Below are 24,696 nucleotides of genomic sequence, written 5' to 3' on the forward strand. Positions count from 1 at the left end.
CTAAAGGACGAACGTTCAAATGAATAGAAGCGAGAGCTCAGTTGTAAGTTTGAACTCGTGTCTCGTTAATTGACGTCTTCGAGTAATTACCGCCCTACCACAATACGTAAAGCAACTGTCAGCTTTGTTATTAAACGTTTACATGAGGAATTCTGTTAAATATGACAAATATATTTTCTCTCGCTTCTCTTCAAAGAATCGGATATAATCTTCCCGAATGCTACCTGTATTATAGGCTTGACCAGTAATATTTAAAATATAAATCGCTTTGTGGGTATACCGCAACCACCATAAATAAATAATAAACAACCACCCACCAATTATATACATACATATATATATATATATATATATGATCGTTTTGTGAGAATTAGTATTAACTGAATTATGAACATGCACACACACACATAAGCATACTTTATACCACCAAGTCGTGTGAAAAAAAATCCCTTTCAGTAAAAATTCTCCTGTACCCTATTTATGAGCCACAGAAACTACCATTTTAAGGCTGCAAGTGTCGCAAGATTAACTAACAGTAACAGTAGTATTCTTAACGTAATAATGAACATGACGAGAGCACTACTTGCACTGCTACTGGTTTGACTGTAGTGCTCCTAGACATAAGCAGCAGCAACAACAGCAGCAGCAGCAGCTATTGGTAAATTACAGTTAGGCGAGCTTCAGCTGAACTAGTCGTCAGCTCTGTCAGTCGCTGGATTTGGCTGTGATGTGTAGTGTTTGTTATAAGCTGAACTCTCCACTTCCTAATGCTAGCGCCGGCGTGTTGTGTGTACAGGATACACACACAAGCTTTATTCTAATCAACGAAAACATTTATTTTCATTTACAAACAAGGAATTGACTGTATGTGTAGATAATTTTTTTTAATCGAATTTAGAGTGCAGTAGTAAAATTCCAAAAACAAAGTAAAAAAATAAAAAAAAAGAACTTTATTTTAAGTTGTAATTTATTATATCTATTTTAATGTTATTCGAAACACTACGCAAACGTTTTCTGTTAGAATACACAGTGTTGGTCTTATCCAGTGAAGACCTTTGACTTCAGTTTCCTTTACATCTGCTCATTCCATCATGTCGTCCCCTCCACAGAGATTCACTGTCGTAGAAGCTGATGAAGAAGTCCCACTTGGCGAGGTTGGTGAATCAAGTCCAACTAAAGGTAATGACAGCAAGGGGAACCAACAGCGCGATTATGGATCTGTACCTTCATCTTCTCCAACATCCCCATCCGGAGAAATACCAACTATTAGAATCATTGATGACAACAACGGGAAATCTGCTAACTACGGTAGGTGTATCTACCTTCTTAGTTTCTAGCATTCTTCATTCATTCATTCATTTCTTGTTTATTTGTTTCAATTGTGTATAAATGAGATGTTGGCGAGTGCCAAATAGATTATACTGCAACCATATTACATCACAAGAATACTAGATCTTTCCTTATGGTCATTTCAAGGTAGAAATTCTTCAGCATTAATCTAACCTTGAATGGAAAATTTGCGGATATTTGTAATTTCCCAAATCGTTTTCAAATCTTCCTAAGTTCTGATTTCTCGCTTTCTTTGTTATCAGTGTATTATGGATATTATTGATTTCTGTCTGAGGCACAAGGCCAAACATTTGTAGAAAGGAATGGGATTGTGTGACGTTCATCCATTTCTCGGTGGTTACAAATAACAGCATTCTTAATATTCAAGGTTAGAAATTATAATTGTTACTACGAAAGGATTCGTTCCCCACCCCTATCGTTATTTCTTCAAATTGCGTGTTTAAAAGAACACAAAAGAAAACTTGTGGAAAATATAATAGATATCTGAAAGATGTTGCGACTTGGTTAACTGGTGTTGTAATATATGCAGGGGGGTTCAGAATTTGGAAAGAAAACCCCCAAAAAAGAAAGAAAAATAGGTGGTACTGTCATTTTTATCAAAATATGTATGAAGTAAGAATGACTAGTTGTTAGTGGGTAGTTGAACAAAAAATGGTTGCGATTCTTATATATTTTTAATTTTTAATTATTCTATTAAATTCGGCGTAGGATCATAGAGAAACATTTAAATAATTATTCATTTATGTTATTATGACGTGGAAGTCTATGAATAAAGTCAGTGCTTGTGTTGTAGTGTTTGGTGTGCGCGCTTGAGTTTTAGAGTGTATGTGTGTTCGTAAAGGGTGAAGACAGAGTAATTAAGGAGTAGATTAGTCACATCTTCCTCCATTTCCGCCCCCATCCATGCTAATATTTTATTCGTTTATTTACCAATATTATTATTATTGTTATTATTATTATCATCATCATCATTATTGTTATTATTATTATTATTATTATTATTATTATTATTATTATTATTGACTTACTAGGATCTTGCGTCGACACTTAAATCTTTCACGTTGTATTCCTTGTTCTGCTACTTAAACCTATACTCACTTAATTAGTACTGTCATATTCCAAATTTAGATAGATAGATAGATAGATCTGCGTGTTTGCGTGCGTATGTAAGAGCGCGCGCGTGTGCGTAATCAATGCTTCTCAAGAACATTTGCTTTGCGGGGAAATAGTCATTTGTGAGGGATCGGAAAAAAAAAAAACAACATATGAATAAACAATGAAAATAATTTAATGTAAAACCTCTCAAAATAATCTGTTTGATGGTCTTTTTCATTCTCTCTTTCATTTTTCTTTTCTTTTCTTTTATATATATATATTATTTGATTTGTCAAGGATCAGTTAGCAATGTTTTCATCGCTTCCTGCAACAGAAAATGCGGCGAGGGAGGGGGAGAACACATGACCAGCAATTCTGTAATGACAGGTGTCAGTCGACAAAGATGTCTAACTGGTGTTTAAATTTTTGTAAAACGATTCCTTCTTTATATTTAAGTTTCATTTTACATTTATTTTGTAGTGATTACTGGTCACTGGAATAATTATTAGACAGAGCAAACAAACAAACAAAAAATGACAATTAGAAGCAAAGAAATTTTCTAGCTTTATGTTTTTCTTTCAATAAATATTAAAAAAAAAGTTCCAACAATAATTTAGATAAACCCGAAATTCTATATTTCTCTGTATCCTCGTATTTAATTATTTATTTCTTGCCTTCTTTTCGGTTTTCATTGCATTTTATTTCACAAAATATTTATTATTTCTTTGTTTCGCAATCGAAACACGATGTTTCTTTACTTCTTTCTACGCTTTATTTTATTTATGTTTTTTTTCTTCTTTTTATCACTTTTGAGAGGAGAGATTAAGTTAAACGTCATCCAATCTTAACCAGCAGAATAAACAGAGATAGGCGCAATCTGCTTAAAATACCAACAAATCCATTCCTCACATCATTTGCTACCGTCTTTTACAAGGACACTTTTTCAATGAAGTCTAAGATGCAGTGTCTTAAGACACGATGGTCAAAGCTGGAGCAGCTAAGATCATCATCGGCGCTCGATGAAGGGATCACTACAACAGCGACATAGCACTCGTCTATATACACTGGTGTATATATGTGCAGTCGTTCACGAGCATTTATATTAATATGCAAAAGTTTATATATGCATTTACGGATGCTGTGCAGAATATCGTATGTACGTACGTAGCTACGGGTGTACATCCACGCAGGTATGCATATGAGGGCATATACATATATTGATGTAAATGAATATAAGCATATTGGTGTAGACATACATCTACACCAATGTATGTGCATATGAACGATGTACATTGGTGGATGTATATATAACATATAAACACATATGCATAATAGTGTATGTGTGTGTATTACACACGCAAGTTCATATAGGTATGTGTGAGTGTTTGTGCACATAAAGCTATAGACGTTTGTGTATGTGTGTATTAGAATATCACGATGTGTATATTTATGTAGATAGATAGATAGATAGATAGATAGGAGAGAGAGAAAAAGAGATAGATAGATATAGATATACATATATATGCTACATTAAAAATTCAATATTAACTTATTATCTTCAAGTTATACATTGTTATTGGAAAGAATTTTCATATTTCTTTATTACTACCGAATATTAAACTTGACCATACTTATGTTTATAATATAAAACGTTTGAGAAAAAAACCTGTTCGTATTTAGATAAACACGGACATAATCATATTGGTATGCTTATCTGTGTGTGTGTGTGTGTGTGCAAACATCTTTGTATCATCCATCTCTCTCTCTCTCTCTCTCTCTCTATATATATATATATATATATACACACACACACATAGACGCATATAATTATATATATATATATATATATATATATATATATATATATATATATATTTATAACTTATATAGATATATATGCATGCATATAATATATATATGCATATATATATATATATATATATACATATATAATGTATATTTATAAACTTATATAGATATATATGCATGCATATAATATATATATGCATATATATATAGATATAGATATATACATGCATATAATAGATATATATATATATATATAGATATAGATATATGCATGCATATAATATATATATGCATATATATATAGATATAGATATATACATGCATATAATAGATATATATATATATATATAGATATAGATATATACATGCATATAATATATATATATATATATGCATTTGCATATATATTATATATATATCCATATATATAATATATAATATGTATATGCTTGCATATAATTATATATATGTATATACATGCATATGATATAAATATATATACATGCATATAATATATTATATATACATGCACATAATATATATATATATTATATATAGATGCATATGATATATAATATATATATATAGATGCATATAATACATATGTATACATATATATAGATGCATATAATATATATATATACACATATATTTACATGCATATAATATATGCATATGCATATAATATATACATATATAGACATGCACATATATATAATGTATGTCTACATAAAATGCATGTGTGATTGTATATATGTATATAATTATGCATTTACATGTGTGTGTGTGTGTGTATGTGTACATACACATATATATGCATTACGCATATGTACGTATATATATATATATATACACACACATACACTCACATATATACACATACACTCATATAAATATGAAAACATATTTAAATTTAGATTTATATACATTTATAAATCATTAATTTTGATAAATGTATATATATTCCCAACCCCGTCTTCATTTACTGCCTGCTTTCCATATTTGCATGTGTTGAATGCATCTTCATAGCGAGAATCAGCATGGATTCAAGAGTGCTGCTCACCTAGATAGGTTGACAAGATCTCTTCTTGCATCCATTTCATTTTATCTTTAGTTGCTACAGCATCATAACATAGCAAACACCATCCACTTCACTAAGTTAAATGAATGTATTTGTTTTGTTGTTTGTTTTTGTTGTTTTTGTTTTGTTGGTTTTTTTTTTGTGATACCAGTATGAAGTGCCGCGACCTTGACAAAACTATGAAACTCACAAATTCTCATACTTTAGAGCAGGAGTCAGGGGAACATTTTTAACCAGTTACTCCAAAATATATTTATTTACACTAATGTTGCCCACTTGATTTGAAATGAAGAAAATCATAGATTCTTTAAATTCAAAAGGTCTGTTGAATCTATTTATATGAATCTATTTAACATCCATTACACTGGATAGATGCAATGCTGCCAGAAGAAAAAATTCTGTCATAACATTTTATGTAATTATGCCAAATGAGTCCTCATTACCCCATTTGGAGTAATTTACCCTAGTTCGCCAACCCCTGCTCTAGCGAGTGGGGTACATTTATATGGGGTGTATTTTTGCATGCACCAGCACTAGAAAGGTGTCTATAGCATCAACATCACTGAAGACACTTCAGAACACTATGGTACTGCTCACTTACTAGCTTCTTTATAGAAGCATGAGTGACAGAACATTAAGCATGAGTGACAGAAGTATAAATGGTAGCAATGAGAGGAATCTACGATAGGAGGTGAAGTGGTAGGAGTAGTCGATACTCTGCAATAAGTACTTACAGTCAAGGCAACAGGCAAAGTGACTAAGATTTCAGAGAGATGACAGATGTCCATGTGATCAAAGATGTGAGGGAGAAGGAGGATGGATTCGCTGGCAAAGTGACATGAGATGATGATTGGATGGGTGTACAGCAGTGGAGGGTGAGGAATGAGTGAACTGGGCATAAGTAGTCTAAGGTAACCACCTGTACATAGGTAATGCAATGCACTGGAAGGGAGAAGTGATGAGTGTTGTGGCAGGGAGGTGGAAAGCAAGGGTGTCCTGTACGCACACACATAAGTGTATGTACATGCTTGTGTGTCTTATGTAATATGTATGGGTGTGTGTATAAATGTGTGAGTATATATATGTGTATGAGTGTGTGTGTGTGTATGCAGGCATGGTTATGTGGTTGAGAATCTTGCATCATAATCTTGTGGTCTCAGGTTTGGTCTCACAGTGCATCACCTTGGGCTAGCATTTTGTACTATATCATCAGACCAACCAAAACCTTATTTGTGGATTTGGAGTACAGAAACTGGAAAAAGATAAAACAATCGTGTGCGCATGTCTGTGTGTGTGAGGGTGGTGTGTATGGGCACATGCATGAGTGAGCACATATATGTGTGGGGGCTTATGTATGTGTGTATGTATGTGTGGTTGCACTCATGTGTGTGTGTGTCTGTCTTGTAGCCTTGATTTGTCATCACGTCACGGTTGTAAAGATTCATCACCATCATGCATTCAATGCTGTTTATTTCCAAACATCTGTGAAAATAAATGTCAGGCCACGGGAAATTATTACCGTGCTTAGAAATGGATGAGTGTTGGCTACAGAAGAACATCTGGCCCCAGAAAATTTGCTTCAACAATTCCCACTTGACCCATGCACACATGGAAACATGGGTATTAAGTGATGAGGATGATGATGATATATATATAAATGATATATACACCAAAATATATGTATATGTGTGTAGATATATATAACTATATATGCATGTGTCTTTCTATGTATATGTAGCTCTACCAATGCCAGCATGGAAGATGGATGTTAAGCGATGATGTCAGTCCATATATGTATTCATATGTAAAATTTAGCTACATCTGAGGATAACACAGGTATATATTGATATATGTATATATATGAATTTGTGTATGTAATATAGGTAAAGTATTTTCATGTATGAATTCTATGTACGGATTTATTAATATACCTATTATATGATTATATATGAATAAACATATGCATACATTTCTGGGTAGATATGTATAGATTTATACATATACATATATATATATGTGTGAATATATATATATATGTGTATGTGTGTGTGTGTGTTTGTCCCCCTAGCATTGCTTGACAACCGATGCTGGTGTGTTTACGTCCCCGTCACCTAGCGGTTCGGCAAAAGAGACCGATAGAATAAGTACTGGGCTTACAAAGAATAAGTCCCGGGGTCGATTTGCTCGACTAAAGGCGGTGCTCCAGCATGGCCGCAGTCAAATGACTGAAACAAGTAAAAGAGAAAAAAGATATATATATATATATATATATATGCATATATATGTGTGTGCGTGTGTGTGTATACCTTCCTAAATGTATATATATATATATATATATATATATATATATATATATACATACATGTATATATATATATATATATATATATATATACATATATATATATGTGTGAATATATATATATATTATATATATATAGATATACATACAAATGTATATGTATATATCTATATATATACATATATACATATCTATAGATACATACATATATACATGTACTTATATACATCATCATCATCATTTAGCGTCCGTTCTCCATGCTAGCATGGGTTGGACAGTTCAACTGGGGTCTGTGAAGCTGGAAGGCTTCATCAGGCCCAGTCAGATCTGGCAGTGTTTCTACGGCTGGATGCCCTTCCTAACGCCAACCACTCCGTGAGTGTAGTGGGTGCTTTTTACGTGCCACCCGCACAGGTGCCAGACAGAGCTGGCAAACGGCCACGAACGGATGGTGCTTTTACGTGTCACCGGCACGGGGCCAGTCGAGGCTGGCAACGGACACGAACGGATGGTGCTTTTACGTGCCACCAACACGGGGGCCAGACAGAGCTGGCAAACGGCCACGAAACGGATGGTGCTTTTACGTGTCACCGGCACGGGGGCCAGGCGAGGCTGGCAACGGACACGAACAGATGGTGCTTTTACATGCCACCGACATGGGGGCCAGACAGGGCTGGCAAACGGCCACGAACGGATGGTGCTTTTACGTGTCACCAGCACGGGGGCCAGGCGAGGCTGGCAACGGACACGAACGGATGGTGCTTTTACATGTCACTGACATGGGGGCCAGACAGGGCTGGCAAACGGCCACGAACGGATGGTGCTTTTACGTGTCACCGGCACGGGGGCCAGACAGAGCTGGCAAACGGCCACAAACGGATGGTGCTTTTACGTGTCACCGGCACGGGGGCCAGGCCAGGCTGGCAACGAACACGAACGGATGGTGCTTTTACGTGCCACCGACACGGGGGCCAGACAGGGCTGGCAAACGGCTACGAACGGATGGTGCTTTTACGTGTCACCAGCACGGGGGCCAGGCGAGGCTGGCAACGGACACGAACGGATGGTGCTTTTACATGTCACTGACATGGGGGCCAGACAGGGCTGGCAAACGGCCACGAACGGATGGTGCTTTTACGTGTCACCGGCACGGGGGCCAGACAGAGCTGGCAAACGGCCACAAACGGATGGTGCTTTTACGTGTCACCGGCACGGGGGCCAGGCCAGGCTGGCAACGAACACGAACGGATGGTGCTTTTACGTGCCACCGACACGGGGGCCAGACAGGGCTGGCAAACGGCTACGAACGGATGGTGCTTTTACGTGTCACCTGCACGGGGGCCCTGATGTTGATCGACCTCAATTTGGTTTGATCGTACATATATAATTATACATATATGTATATATCTATATATATATACATATATACATATATGTATATATCTATATACATACATATCTATAGATATATACATATATACATACATATAGATATATACATATATACATACATATATATATACATACATACATACATATATGTATACATATATACATACATATATATATACATATATACATACATATATATATACATATATACATACATATGTATATATATACATATATACATATATACATATATAGATATATATATATACATATATAGATATATATATATACATATATATATATATTATATATGGGGCTAGCATGGAAAGCGGACGTTAAACGATGATGATGATGATGATGATGATTATATAGAGTGCATTATTACACATAAATGCCACACGCTAGGAGGGACTTTTAAAGTCATAACTACCAAAAATAAACAAATCATACTGAATGCAATTCTCAAAGCGAGTCATTTAAAAACAGAATTTAGTTCCAAATCACCTGTGATTTTGCAAATAACGTATTATCTACGTCTCTTGCTCTTCAGTGAAATGAATTCAAAATATATCATGAATGAATAAAACCAACATACCAGGTGGAACCAGACAGACAACCGTCGCCTCCATCGTAGCACATGAAAATGTTCACCCCTCATATATTTATGTAAATGGCGGGCTTTTTCGAATTGCATTTTGGTAAGAAACATGCATATACATATATATATATATACATATATATATATACATATATACATATACATATATATATATATTATATATATATATATACATATATACATACATATATATATATATCACCGTGATCACCATGACCGACCAGGCTATCAGATGTTGCTACACGTCGCTGGTCACAATGTGCTTTGCATTGTTGTAGCCTCTAAATGACGCCACCCTGCTGGCTAATTGAGCAGGCCAACAGAAGAAAGAGTGAGAGTAAGTTGTGGTGAAAGAGTACAGCAGGGATCGCCACCACCCCCTGCCGTATCCTCGTGGAGCTTTAAGTGTTTTCACTCAATAAACACTCACAACATCCGGTCTGGGAATTGAAACCGCGATCCTACAACCGCAAGTCTGCTGCCTTAACCATTGGGCCATTGCGCCTCCACATATATATATATATATATATATATATATATATACATACACACACACATACATATGCATTTTTTTTGGGGAGTTTTAGGTCAGAGCTGTGGCCATGCTGGAGCACCGTCATTTTGCTTCACTATTATTACTCAGAGCCTCCTCTAACATGTGGCACTTGGTGTAGAATGAAGTTTGATGTAGCTACCCTCATGTGCACCTCTTCCTGTGAGGCAGGTTCTGAACAGTTGGGACTCTCAACAGTTAAGATGTCCAGCTTTGATTTTAAAACAACTACATCTACTTTGAGCAGGTTTCTCAGGCTGTTTGGGGGAATATTAAAAAGCTGCAGGTCCCTGAAACCCAGGTTGTTGCAGTAACTGGTCCTGAAGCATGATAGCATTGCTGCGATATTTGGCACTGTGCATTGTCGACCCGCTCTGGCATTGGTGTAGCTTTCAATGCCAAATTTTGGAACAATTCCTTCCAGGATCTTGCAGATGTATATTTCTACATACCTTTCCTGTCTTCACTCCAGGGAGTAGAGTCTTAGCTGTTTCAGCCTTTCTCAGTAGCTGAGCTGTTGTAAAGAGACGATTTCTTTGTGAAGCTTCGCTGGATTGCTTCAAGGTCCACTGTTAATTTTATACTGTTGGATGGCCATAGCTGAGAGCAGTAAGCCAGGCGGCTGAGGACGAATGTCCTCAAGAGGACCATCATGGTTTCTTTATCTCTGGTTCTGAAAGTTCTTAGGATCCAGCCAGCCAACTGTCTGCAGTTTGTGGCCATCCTGGTGATGTGCATTTGGAAAGAGGTATCATCACGCATGTCGATATCCATGTCCCTCACTGATTTAGGCTCTGGGATTGTATTTCCCTGTGGACCAATGTACCTTGTAAGTTTCATATTCAGTTTTGGACACAGGTAGCAGAGGGCTTGGAATTTTTCAGCATTAAACTGCATATTATTATCCTCAACCCATCTGTAAATTAAGTCCAAATCTTGCTGCAGGCGTGCAATATTGCTGAGGTTCTGAATTCCTGTGCAGGTGTCACGTAAAAAACGCCATTTGAGCGTGGCCGTTGCCAGTACCGTCTGACTGGACCTCATGCCGGTGGCACATAAAAGCACCCACTACACTCTCGGAGTGGTTGGCATTAGGAAAGGCATCCAACTGTAGAAACTCTGCCAGATCAAGATTGGAGCCTGGTGCAGCCATCTGGTTTGCCAGTCCTCAGTCAAATCGTCCAACCCATGCTAGTATGGAAAGCGGACGTTAAATGATGATGATGATGATGATGATATGTACATATATTTACATATGTATATATTTATGTACATATATATACATATATATGTACATATATATATACACATATGCAAATATATATGTACATGTACATATATATATATATATATATACATATGTACATATATCATCATCATCATCATCATTGTTTAACGGCCGTTTTCCATGTTACCATGGGTTGGACGGTTCAACTGGGGTCTGGGAAGCCAGGAAGCTGCACCTTGCTCCAGTCTGATCTGGCAGTGTTTCTACAGCTGGATGCCCTTCCTAACGCCAACCACTCCGTGAGTGTAGTGGGTGCTTTTTACGTGCCAGGGGAAGCTGGCAGCGGCCACAATCGGTTGGTGCTTTTTACATGCTACTGGCACATACGTATATATATATATATATTATATATATATATATATATATAATATATATATATAATATATATATATATATGTATATATTTAACTTTATAATACTTTTTGATAGTTATATATATTTAAAAAAAAATTTTTTTTTTTATTTATAAATATAAATGTAAATTAGTAATTTTAAATTTAAATAATTTAAATTTTAAATTTTATATCTTATATATTTTGTAAATTATATTAATTATTTTTATTTTTATGTTTTGGTTTATGTTTTTCACTGTTTGATTTGCCTAATAGTGGTTTTATCTCTAATTTAATTTAATATATATATATATATATATATATATATATATAACTTTGATAAGTTTCAGCTAGTATAGGCCCAGACCATGTCTAACTTAATAGCACCACCTTGTGAAGTCTTTTAATCATATATGGGGCCACCTACAATGACACACAAATAGTGAGCTGTGTTCCACAAGGCACTGTTCTGGGACCACTACTGTTCATAAAGACCCTCTCACATATGCTCTCAGCCACTCCGAGATCCATGATCACAAGTTATGCAGATGATACAAAAGTCTTCCTGGTGATACAGAACCCTGAAGATGCTATGTACCTGCTGTGTGAACTGGATGAAATATACAAGTGTGTTGAAAAGAATAGCATGCAGTTTAATGCTGAAAAGTTTCAAACCTTGTACTATCAGCATGCAAAACTAAATGCAATACCCATTAAATACACAGGACCTGGAGGGATTGCAATCCCAGACACACAACCAGTGCAAGACCTGGGCATTTACTTGATTGATGATGCATCCTTCCATGTGCATGTTGCTAAGTTGGCAATGAAATGCAGGCGGCTGATCAGATGAATTCTTAGAATTCTTAGATGGCCCTCTTGAGAACACTTATTCTAAGCCACTTTGACTATTGCTCTCAGCTATGGTCACCAACCAGTGTCAGATTAATTGCAGAACTTGAGTTAATCTAATGAAGCTACACAAAGAAGATAGCTTCTATGCAGCATATAAGCTACTGGGAAAGGCTCAAGAGATTGACTCTATTCCTTAGCATGCAGGCATGAAAAATATGCCATAATATACATCTGGAAGATCCTGGAGGGACTTGTCCCAAACTTTGGCATTGAGAGTTACACTAATACTAGAACAGGGTGCCACTGCAGAGTGCCAAGGATTCTATATTAGCCCTCAAGATATAAAAGATACTCAACAACCTGGGCTTCAGGGGACCACATCATTTCAATATCCTCCTGAAGGACCTGAAAGACCTGCATGGGATTGATGTAGGTGTTTTCAAAACAAAACTGGACTTCTTACTGTCAAGAGTCCCAGATGAGCCAACTTCACAGCATGAAGTGCAGATGAGGGCAGCAGCATCAAATTCTCTCATGCACCAAATGTCAATTTCTAAAAAGAATTAGTGAAGCAAAATTATGTAGCAACACCAAATGGCGGTGCTTCCACATAAACACAGCTCATGAGCTGAAACTAGATCAAATCACATCAAATCATATGTACATATATATACATATGTACATGTATATACGTACATATATACATATGTACAAATATGTATGTACATATATATACATATGTACATATACATATGTACATATAATATATACATATGTGCATATATATGTGTACATATATATACATATGTACATATATATGTATATACAATCATCATCATCATTGTTTAACATCTGCTTTCCATGCTGGCATGGATTGCACAGTTTGACTGAGGTTTGGCAAACCAGGCTCCACTCCAAACTGGCACAGTTTCTACAGCTGGATGCCCTGCCTAACATCAACCATATATGTATATATATTTATACACATGACTCGGGCTCAGAAGTTACAGCCCGAGTTGTTATCTATAATCATAAAAATTGAAAGTAATTCAAATTCAAGGGTTTCTTGAAACAGAAAGTTTTTATAGAGATTAGGATTTAAATTCCAATCTATGAAAAGTTTCCGTTCTACGATATTCTTAAAGGAATGAAAAATTATCCAGCAACTTGGGCTAATACAAACAAGCCTGGAAGGTGTAAAAGACTAGGCTAGCATCTCTTGTCAAGAGTACGGATGACATCCAGATTGCTGATGTTTGTTGTGCACTCTGCTGTCATTATTTGATTGCTGTTATTCTCTGCATCTATATGTAAAGATCAGTTATGTTTTGCAGGTTTGCTTTATTATTACCCTTGACTTAGAAATGGATAAAGGCATAATGCTAGTTATAAAAAATAAGCCATTTGGGGGTAGAAATATTGCGGGAAACATGAAATCCTTCGAGCAGGCATGTGTTTTATGCAAAATCTGTGATGAGCATGAGTGATGAAATATGTGATGAGCCCAAGTGGTGCTGATGACCTGGTGTTGTGTGGTAAGCGGCTTGCTTACCAACCACATGGTTCTGGGTTCAGTGCCACTGTGTGGCACCTTGAGCGAGTGTCTTCTACTATAGCCTTGGGCCAACCAAAGCCTTGTGAGTGGATTTGATAGACAGAAACTGAAAGAAGCCCATCGTATACATATATGTATGTGTGTGTATATGTTTGTGTGTCTGTGTTTGTCCCCACAACATTGCTTGACAACCAATGCTGGTGTACTTACATCCCCGTAACTTAGCAGTTCAGCAAAAGAGACTGATAGAATAAGTACTAAGCTTACAAAGAATAAATCCTGGGGTCGATTTGCTCGACTAAAGATGGTGCTCCAGCATGGCTGTAGTCAAATGACTGAAACAAGTAAAAGAATAAAAGAATATATACATACATATATATATATATATATATATATATATATGTATATATATGTAGTGGAATATGAAATAGAAAATCCTTGATACATTATCATATATTTGAAAAAATGAATAGAAATGACTTTTCTGGTAATTTTTCCACTTTACTAATTAGATGTTTATAAGTTTACAAAAGATGTAAAGTATAATTATGGATGTGGAAAAATTATCAGAAATATGTATATATATATATCATCATCATCATCATTTAACATCCATTTTCCATGCTAGCAAGAGTTGGACGGTTTGACCGGGGTCTGGGAGGCCAGGAGGCTGCACCAGGGGCCAGAGTGTGTATATGTATGTATATATATGTGTATAAATATATGTATATATATATGCATAAATATATGTATATATATATGTGCATATACATGTATATAGTATATGTGTGTATGTATATATATATATATATATATATATATGACATGTGACAGACTTGGTGTTTGTAGCTGACAGTGCTTAAAACAGAGAAATGCATATGTCCAATGATCCAATGATGTCATTCACAGTCTACTACATGTTTTCAAAAATGTCTTCTAGGAAGAAATGTTTCTTCTAGGACTATTTTCACAGCTACATGTCAACTTACATCTTAATGCACTCAAAAGGATTAAATTTGATATTACATGAATTTATATATTTATATATATTCATATATATTTAGATATGAAAATAAATCAGGTGCCTTTACAAATAGTATCTTTTGTTTACCTTGTCTATGAAGGCATGTGTTGACTTTTTATTGTTTTAAGGGAAACAAATAAGGGTTGGTGGCAGATAGGGCATCCAAGTGGAGAAAATTCAACATTAATGAAGGCTGGGACATACAAAGATGGAAAGTAAATGTTGAAATGAGGATGAAAATGATGATGAATATAAATGTGTGTTTGTGTGTGTGTAAATGGTGATGATGTATGTATGTATTACACTATTAGAAGAGTGATGGTAGTGAATTTGAGGTTTCAGCCTGCTAATATTCCTAGTGGAGGCGCAATGGCCCACTGGTTAGGGCAGTGGACTCGCGGTTTTGATCTCCTGACCAGGCGTTGTGTTTATTGAGTGAAAGCACCTAAAGCCCCACAAGGCTCTGGCAGGTGGTGGTGGCGACCCCTGTTGTACTCTTTCGCCCCAACTTTCTCTCACTCTTTCTTCCTGTTTCTTGAGTAACACTGCGATAGACTAGCGTCCCATCCAGCTAGGGGGAATACATATGCCATAGAAACCGGAAAACCGGGCCCATGAACCTGGCTAAGCTTGCAAAAGGGCGCATAAAAAAATATGCCTACTGACCTATCTAAAGACTCCATACTTCTTATATGTACTCTTATGCATTTGTCCAAAACAATCATCTGGCATCTCTTAAGAACTTGTTCAGTTCCCTAAATTTTGATAATGTAACAAAATGTAGTGCTCAAATGTATGAGAAGCTAAATAGCAGAGTGTGTAGTGGCAGCACCTAAAGGAGTAATAGCTATACCTTTATGATGACAGATTTTAACAAACAATAGACAGATCAGAAATGTATTTCCAGTTTCAGCAGAAACTTCAAGGAAGTAAATTCCAGCCTCTTGTTGCTGAATAGACTGCTTTCTTGTCTACAGTGCATTTGAGTTCATTATTATTGACATTGTTGTTAATGTGTGAACATTGTATGGTGTTTTTCTCAGAATTTTTGTTGAAAGATTATTCTAGCTAAGTTGAAGGAGGCCATAAGTTTGAGGTTCTTGGCCATTTACATGCTTCAGCGTGTTCTCAATGTTAATGAGGGCCACACTGTAGATTACATCTATGGAAAGCGGCAAGCTGGGCGAAATGCATAGCCGTATTTCGTTTGCCATTACATTCTGAGTTCAAATTCTGCTGAGGTCGACTTTGCCTTTCATCCTTTTGGGGTCGATAAATTAAGTACCAGTTACGCATTGGGGTCGATGTAATCAACTTAATCCGTTTGTCTATCCTTGTTTGTCCCCTCTGTGTTTAGCCCCTTGTGAGTAATAAAGAAACAGATTACATCCACGGAGTATTTCTGTTGATTTTAATGACAAATTCCTTGAGATTACTACATAGATGAAGAACTTGCTTTAAAGAATATCAGAAACCTCTGCAGATTTGAGGAATCAGTTTGATTGGAGTGATAACTATTTGTTAACCAGATCAATATGTGGCAATCCCCCGCTTTTCTTTTTTTTTTTTTTTTCAGTATTAAAAATACATTTCACCTTACCATTTCAAATATTTGGCACTTAGTAATCAAATCCATTATCTTATTCAGTTTTAAGCAGAAAACTCTGCATACCAAAAAGTGTATATTTGCCCCGGGGAAATCACTTCTTGAATTTCTTAGCAATTAGAGTCACAGGTAAAAGTAATGGAGATTCCTGATTGGTCAAAATGACAAATGCATGTCATTACTTCCAGTATTCATTCATGCATGTATCAAGGACTGCTAGAAAAACTTAAATGAAGAAAGCATATCTGACCAAGCTCTCTTCCAGCTACATCATTATTGATTACATCCTATAAATGCATTTATGTCTACTCTCAGCTATTTTGATGAGTTGTAATGCAGCACAATCTTTCCAGTTGCTTCTTAGCAAGCATGTCCACTACATACTGATAGAAGAGAGATTAACTTCAGTACAGGTGGTTGAATATCTCAAGCCATGAAAGTTTGGGCTCAGAAGAGGAGAAAATAAAAAAAAGAGAGAGAAAACGAAACAGATGATAATAGAGGGAATATGAGAGATTGGTCAAAGAAAAAGAACGGAAGCAACAAAAGGCAACAAGAAGTAAAATACAAGGATTCAGCACTGTGGTAGCAGCAAATATGAGGCAATAAAAAAGAGGGGGAAGAAAATTACTGCTACCACCATCACAAACTAACTAGAATTGTTAAGTGTATATACTGTAGCAAGTGAGATTTTTGACGTTTTTGACAGAAACCTTCCTCAAGATGGAAATATGAAAAAGGAAAAAAATTGAAGATTTTCATTATTAGAGTAACAGACAACAACTAGTAGAGAATGCAAAACAATACGAGCGCGCATATGTAAACAGGAAGTAATGTATGCGAGAGAAAGAATGTATGTATGTCCGTGTGTACGTACTTATATATGTACGCGTGTGCTTGTATATTTATGTATGCATGTATATGTGTAATTTTATATCCATGAGGTTTTATATTGATATATATATACAATACATATTTGTGAGTGTATATGTATGTATATAAAATGTCCGCCTTATGTTTATGATATACATACACGTAAGTTAGATCTGTATAATGTGTATAATGAAAAAATGTACTTGCCTAGAGAGAGAGGGGGGGACAGACAGACAGAAAGCAGTGTGACCGGAGATAAAGAATACGCACACCACACGTTTTCGACGGTTAGGGTTAGGCCGAAAACGGGTAGTGTTCACATTCTTTACCTTCGCCGCAGTGTGTACACATTTTCAAGATGTGTATGCGCACATGTAGTGTTTGTGTATGTTAAGTGGGTGCGCCAGCGTTATTTTCTATAAATTGTATCGAACTAACCTGCCTATGTCTTGCAGAAAGCTAATTTCCAGCAAATCAGTTGCGCAAGCAGGCCGAATAGAAACTATGTAATAAATAAAACTATGATTACGTAGTTATATCACAGCCTTTTCTCTCACGCACGCACAATACACACATTGTAGTTTTCCTTTCAGAAAAATTACGTCAGCTTCCTTTGTGTGAAAGTTTTTTTTTTGGTTTCTTTTTTATTTCCAATTCTTTAATAAAATGTTGTTTTTTTTTTGTTTTTTGCTTGTGCGTGTTATGCTTAAAATAGTACAATAGCGAAGTCAGGATGCAATGAGGAAACACTTGAAAAAGGAAGTGGCTTCTAAATTCAAACCTCGTCCAAATCGAAAACGGTTTCCACTGTTTCTTTTATGCCTCTCACCTTCGGAAAAGGAATAAATGCCGCAATTTCCTGTTTCCTTCTTGTGTAAAAATAACTTCACTCTCCTCTCCTATCTTATATAATTAATATATCATCACGAGCCAATTGAAAGCAAATCTTACCCTACTGTCTTAAAGGATATATCGGACAATGTTGTCACTTAAACGCAGAGAAAGACGAGATGGTCACAGATGGAACATCTTTGATCTGTGGCCTGTTTGATTAGGGGCTGCATTGTTGCTAAATAACGATATATAAACAAACCATCATTAAGCCGGCTCCGTAGCAACTTTTATTTATGTCGCTGATGTCCTTGAAAAAATATATAACATGAACGTCTCAAATTAATTTTCTAGTTTCCGAAAAGGTGGAAACAGAGAAGGGGGCCAAGAGATAATAACTAAATAGTTTGCGGGTTTTAACAAGGGGATAAATTATATTTATCAAGGCGCATTTAACAAGATTTAAGAGATGCTTTATGTTATTGCATGCTTGCGCGCGTGTGCGTGTGTCACGCCATGCATGAGTTGTGAATTTAGTTATTTTATCTGTATTGTATAGGGATCTATTTTTAGCATATATTTTCTGCTAACGATAATATATTATTAATACAATAAGGGCCAGGGGAACATTAATGTGAGTTGGCAAAGGGAATCCTTAATGAATTTTAGATACTGGTTGAAAAAGTACCAAATTGATTCATTATTTGTCTAATTATCTATTTACCTAATTTACCAATTTGTATAATTATCCTAATGATCTGTTTACCTAATTTGGCTTAAAGAGTCTATATTTTTTTCGTGAAAGACAACAAAGGGGAAAATTGTATCGTTCGCGCCGCAAGTCAATATTGATTTTGCAAGCCTATGATCAACCAGTACTCTAGCCGTAACTATCTTCTCTTTTAAGGGATCTAAGACAACATTAGCGAACGTATACTTATTTGTTTAAGACGTTGAGAAAAGATTTCAGGGAGAGTTAGCTGCTATTTTTAAGAAGTCAAATAAACACCACCACCACCACCCCCTCACATACAGGCTCCTTTGACTTATGACATACCATGACACTATCGGAGTAATTGACTTGAGATTCCTAGGGAGCCTACTCTCGGCTCTACTGGGGATACCTGTCACACAAATATCATTGATGCAGTAGGTTACGGAGCCTTAGTAGATGGTTTTATTTTGTCTTGCTGTTAACGATCAAATTGAACAGCAAGATTGAGAAGGAATTTCGTTTCTTTCTTCTTTTTTTTTATCCGTTTTAATCAATATGAATCAGTGTCATTTGTTTTTTCTTTCTTCTCTCTTTCTTTTTAAAGGTTTATCTATAATAATTTCTTAGCGTAGAGCTTAATGAGATTATATTTAAGAACAGGGGCTTGCAATGTTCGTCCCTTTCGCAAGCGAATTAGCTAGTGAAGAGAAAGAAACTAATGCTACGATGATTAGGAATTCTCAAACCAGATCTTTGTCGTGGTATTGGAATAGACGTAAAGACATAAGCGATAGTCCAGCTTATACTGCAAAAATCCGTATGTAAATCATTCTTGCAAGATTTCTTTCAAAGAGACCGATTAAATTCGTGTCAGCGAGAGATTTGTTGCAGACGCCAGCTCTACTAATCAACCACAAACACTGGTTTCTCTGACTCATTGCAAATTTGCATGCACACGGCTCAACTGCAATGTAATATAAGCTGTCACATAACTGTTTCAATGTTTTTCAGCCAACCAGATTGCTTAGTTTGGGGAGCATTTGGTAATTTCTTGAAGAATTCTATGAGTTTCTTCTGAATTATAAAAGGAGATATTTGATGTTTTCATTTAGACTCTATCTTCTGCCAGCTGTTTTTATGCTTCTTGGCTTCGCTATGAAGACATTTTATCTCGCACCTTTTCTCTCCTACATTTCACTCTTGTTTTCACTCGTTCGATTTGTTAGTGTAAAGAACCGTATAGTCACATTCATATCTTGGAATGTAGTTCCCAGTAACTTGACAGGTTGTCGTTAGAGACTTCAAAAGAATACCTACTCTCTCTATACCTCCCTCTGAAACACACACTGTCACATTTACACATGTATTGCGATACACTCAAAGAACACGTTTCAGTAAAAACGTGTGTGTTCTTTCCACTAGTAACTCTCTTGATTGCTGTTTATTTTTAAAGAACATACTCGCTAGGCCTGTTGTGATTAATCTGCTATCATTAGAGTAGCGAGCTGGCAGAACTGTTAACTGCATCGGACAAAATGCTAGCGGCATTCTGAGTTCATTCTTACGTAGTCGATGAAACAAGCACCAGTTGAGCTCTGGGGTTGATATAATTTGACTTCTACCTCCCTTCAAAATTACAAGCCTTGTGCCAAAATTTGAAACAATTATTATTATTAGCGTTAATTAATAATCTCGATATCGGTTTTATTTTTGCTCATGACTTCCATAATTTTATTCAACAACTGATTAACAGCAACATTAAGCACTAATGATTCAATTTAATCTTGTTCCTCGATATACCTATGATGGTGGTGCAATTACGTACATTTATGGTAATTAAGTCCAGGAACCAGTTTCTATATTAATCCAAATTGTATTTTCTTTTCTTTTTGTCATAATCAGGTGTATGTTCAGTTTGAACGTCTGTATGTTGGCAGCTGCTGGAAAACCGTGGGTGGCTTACTTTCTGAGGGTGAAACAAAGGAGGGATACATAAAGCTGGGAGTTCAGAGAAAACAGGCTGTAATGATTGGATAGATGCAGGGGTTGTAAGCCCGAGTTCGTAGTTTGCCAGATGTTGAGCAGTTCTCCAGTGAGGGTCTCTGTAGAGAGTCAGCAATCGATACGCTGGCTTTGAAGGGGGAAACTAGTTTTGTGGCGTGCTGCTGTGGCTATTATTATTATTTGTTTAGGATCATAGTAATGCTTAGCATTTACGGTGACTGATAGTTTTATTCGTCGTCCAAGACCAAAGATACTGAAGTATAAGATTGTTTCCTTTTCCTCGATATTAGCAGTGATTGTGTATTTATGATGTCGAAACCATAGAGATATCTCCATTAACCTTCTTGCTAATACAAACTTCCTCCATTTTTAAATATAATCATTAAATAACTCCATAAATGTCCATCGGTAATGTTTCCTTTTTTTCGTTGTTTCGTTTTGTTTGCTTGTTTTTTCGAACATATCTTTACGTTGAAAAACATTTAGTACATTTTGATTCTTAACTAGGAATCGAATTGGTTAAGATCTCAAGTAAACTTTACCGTTTCAGCTATTTGCCGAGAACATAATGTATACAAACGTAGCAGCCTTTGCCCATTGATTCATCTCGCCTCACCTCACCCCATCCCTCTTTTGATACCCCTCTCTCTCTCTGGATTGATTCTTCTTCTTGCCAAGTGTCGGATTTGATTTGTATTCCTATATGGCAACCAGACTAGGAAGGTTGAAAGCAAGGACGTCATTGACATTTAAACTTAGACTATAAATGTCCTATCAGAACAAAAATTTGGTGTGGAGGTGGTAAGGATCAGTTGATTATGTCAACCTCAGTACTTTATTTTATCTACCCCTATAGGATGAAAGGCAAAGTGACCTCGACAGGGTTTGAACTCAAAATACATAGAGCCAGAACAGATACTGCAAGGAATTTATATTTGTTCGACTCTTTGGCGTTTCTACCTCTCCACTCTCCTAAGAAAGTCTGTCGTTCTTGCAACTATGCTATGTATGTTGACGAATTCCACCAAATAATGATGATTCATAATGATTTCTTTCATAGACAGTAACTCAATTTATAAGAGAAGTGTTTAAAACGAAGAATTTCCTTACTTTCATTATGTTTTTTTAATTAAGCACTTACAAGTTTTTTGTTTTTGTTTTTTTCGCATCTCCAGTAACTTCATTTACTCATTTTAATTATTTTACTGCTTGATCTCATCACGACCCCGAACATAATTCATTCTTTTAAAGTTTTTAAAAGTAAACAAATGTTCGGGTTTGTATGTGATGGGGTATTCATTTTCATAAAATAAAATAGCTATATTAGGGGGACGTATTTCAACTTGTAAAATGGACTAACATCAACAACGTCAATTTCTATCCAACTAACAAGCTCAGATTTAATCGAATGACTTATTTGATTTACGCCGATAATTTCGCTATGAGAAAATTTCCATAAAATTATTCAATTGTGTCTTTTGACACTTTAACATGGCTTCAACGTAGGAGCCTCACTAAGGTGGTTGGAGATGCTTGATATAGCGACCAAATAATTTACAATTTACATTATTAATTTAAATTAGGGATACTTTAGTTAATCCTGGATTAAATCTGCTTAGCTCAAGCCTAGCCGGTGATAAACATCAATTATTTAAGTTTGTTTTGATTCCGACTCCTGAATGCAAACATAATTAAAAATGGTTTAATATTCCCACACATAGAAATAGAACTTCTTTTGAGGGTGTGAAAGAAATAAGCTATTACCGCTCAATCTATTTAACAAAAGCTTGTCTCTCTCGTTACAACCACTAATCGTTATACCATTTTTTTTTACTTGATTTGGTTCAGGGTTCTCAACCATTTTTTATCCATGGATTCCTTTGATTACTATTTTATTTTGGTGGACTCCCATAGCCATTCGATGTTTAAAAACTAGTTTTATAGCTACTTCTTTCAAAATTCCTATTCTGTTTTTCACACAAACTTTTATAAGCTGAACTCCATAAAATGTTACAGAAAGAGACCTAGCTGTTTCTTGCCATATATACCAATACATATATTTAAATCAGAATTTTCTCAGGGTCCCGTAAAATACTATCGTGGATCTCCAGCTTACTATTTTGTTTTGTGAACCCCCCAAAATCTTATATGGACTCCGCTTGAGAACCACACTTTTAGTCTGTAGACTGCTGCCATGTTGGGACACCGCCTTGAAGAATTTTAGTTGAAGGAATCTAATCCAGTGCTTATAATATTTTTCATTAAGCCTGATACTTATTCCATCGTTACTTTTGCCGAACTGCTAAGTTACGGACGAGAAACTATTACATATCACACAGCTATTCTTTACTAGGAAGTAAATACACTTAAGTTACATTTAAAACCCGCTATTCTTTTCGAAAACTCCCATAAAACCCAAGATATTTAGTCATGATTTAAAATTTTACTAGAGTTTTATTATTTAATTTCATAACAGTATTTACAATATTGGATAAATGATATACCCACATTAAATAGACGAAGGTCAGTTTTTTTTCTGATTTACGAAATACTTAGACCACCGAGTGTCTTTATTATAATATAATCAAGTTGGAGCAGGAATACATGGTACTCCAAAAGGATATAAAATGCATTACTTGCACTTATCTTTAGGAAGTATCCACGTGTACGAATGACAAATTATATGAACAAGCGAGTGTTTACTTAACCCTCACACCTCTACTACTCAATATATATTACACCCATTACAGTATTGCGCTCTTTTACGTCATCTCTTTCACTCCGTATTTCGCACGCTCTCATTCTGTCTGCGTGTGTGTGTACTGCATATTGCGTACTCTTTCCTTTGTACACCCAAAAGCATGGATGCATGGTATAATATCTATATATGAGAGAAAGATCAACATATATACGTACATATATGCCCACATATCTATCTATCTATATAGTTATAAATTTCTGGTGGTATTTAGTTGAAGCGAACAGTTAGTTAGAAGCCCCAGCATATTAAATACGCACATAATTTCGTATTTTAATGGGTGTGACATTTCGAAATTCTTCTTCTGCTTCGCCCCCACAAAATGATATGAAATTCATAAAAGAAGAAAACGCAAGAAAAAAATGGAACATTGGATTTAATCTCCTCGGTGTCACTCCTATTATGCTGGTTAATTATTATGAGAAAAAGTCCCCCTCCCTCTGGAGGTGGGGTACAAATTATTTACCGATAACTAGGTCCATTCGTGATAAATATCTTTGTTTAAGATTCACGTTGCCGGGTGACTCAGTGTAGTTTCACTACGGAAGCCCGTAGCGCTTTTAAGAGCTTTCTATTGACTCAATGCTGTTGTTGTTTAGCCCCCGGTCAGCTCTGCTGGAACGTACCTCTAATAAAAAAATTTTTTTTTAAATT

The 24,696-nt window shown here is 35.7% G+C and overlaps 1 protein-coding gene across 4 annotated transcripts in view; it reads left to right on the forward strand.

Moving 5' to 3' along the window:
• The first annotated feature begins 644 nt into the window (after window positions 1-644).
• The window catches only part of LOC115219813 (solute carrier family 12 member 4), a 222,297-nt gene continuing 198,245 nt past the window's right edge, over window positions 645-24,696 (forward strand). For 3 of the 4 annotated variants that reach the window (XM_036511783.1, XM_036511878.1, XM_036511917.1), the window contains exon 1: window positions 645-1,308. In XM_036511783.1, the coding sequence (XP_036367676.1) occupies window positions 1,092-1,308 (217 nt within the window). In that variant the 5' untranslated portion in view covers window positions 645-1,091. The remainder of the gene's footprint in view (window positions 1,309-24,696) is intronic. The other variant, XM_029790092.2, reaches the window with a different exon arrangement.

This window comes from Octopus sinensis, linkage group LG1 (genome assembly GCF_006345805.1).
Source record: "Octopus sinensis linkage group LG1, ASM634580v1, whole genome shotgun sequence".
NCBI classification, from domain to species: Eukaryota; Metazoa; Mollusca; class Cephalopoda; order Octopoda; family Octopodidae; genus Octopus; species Octopus sinensis.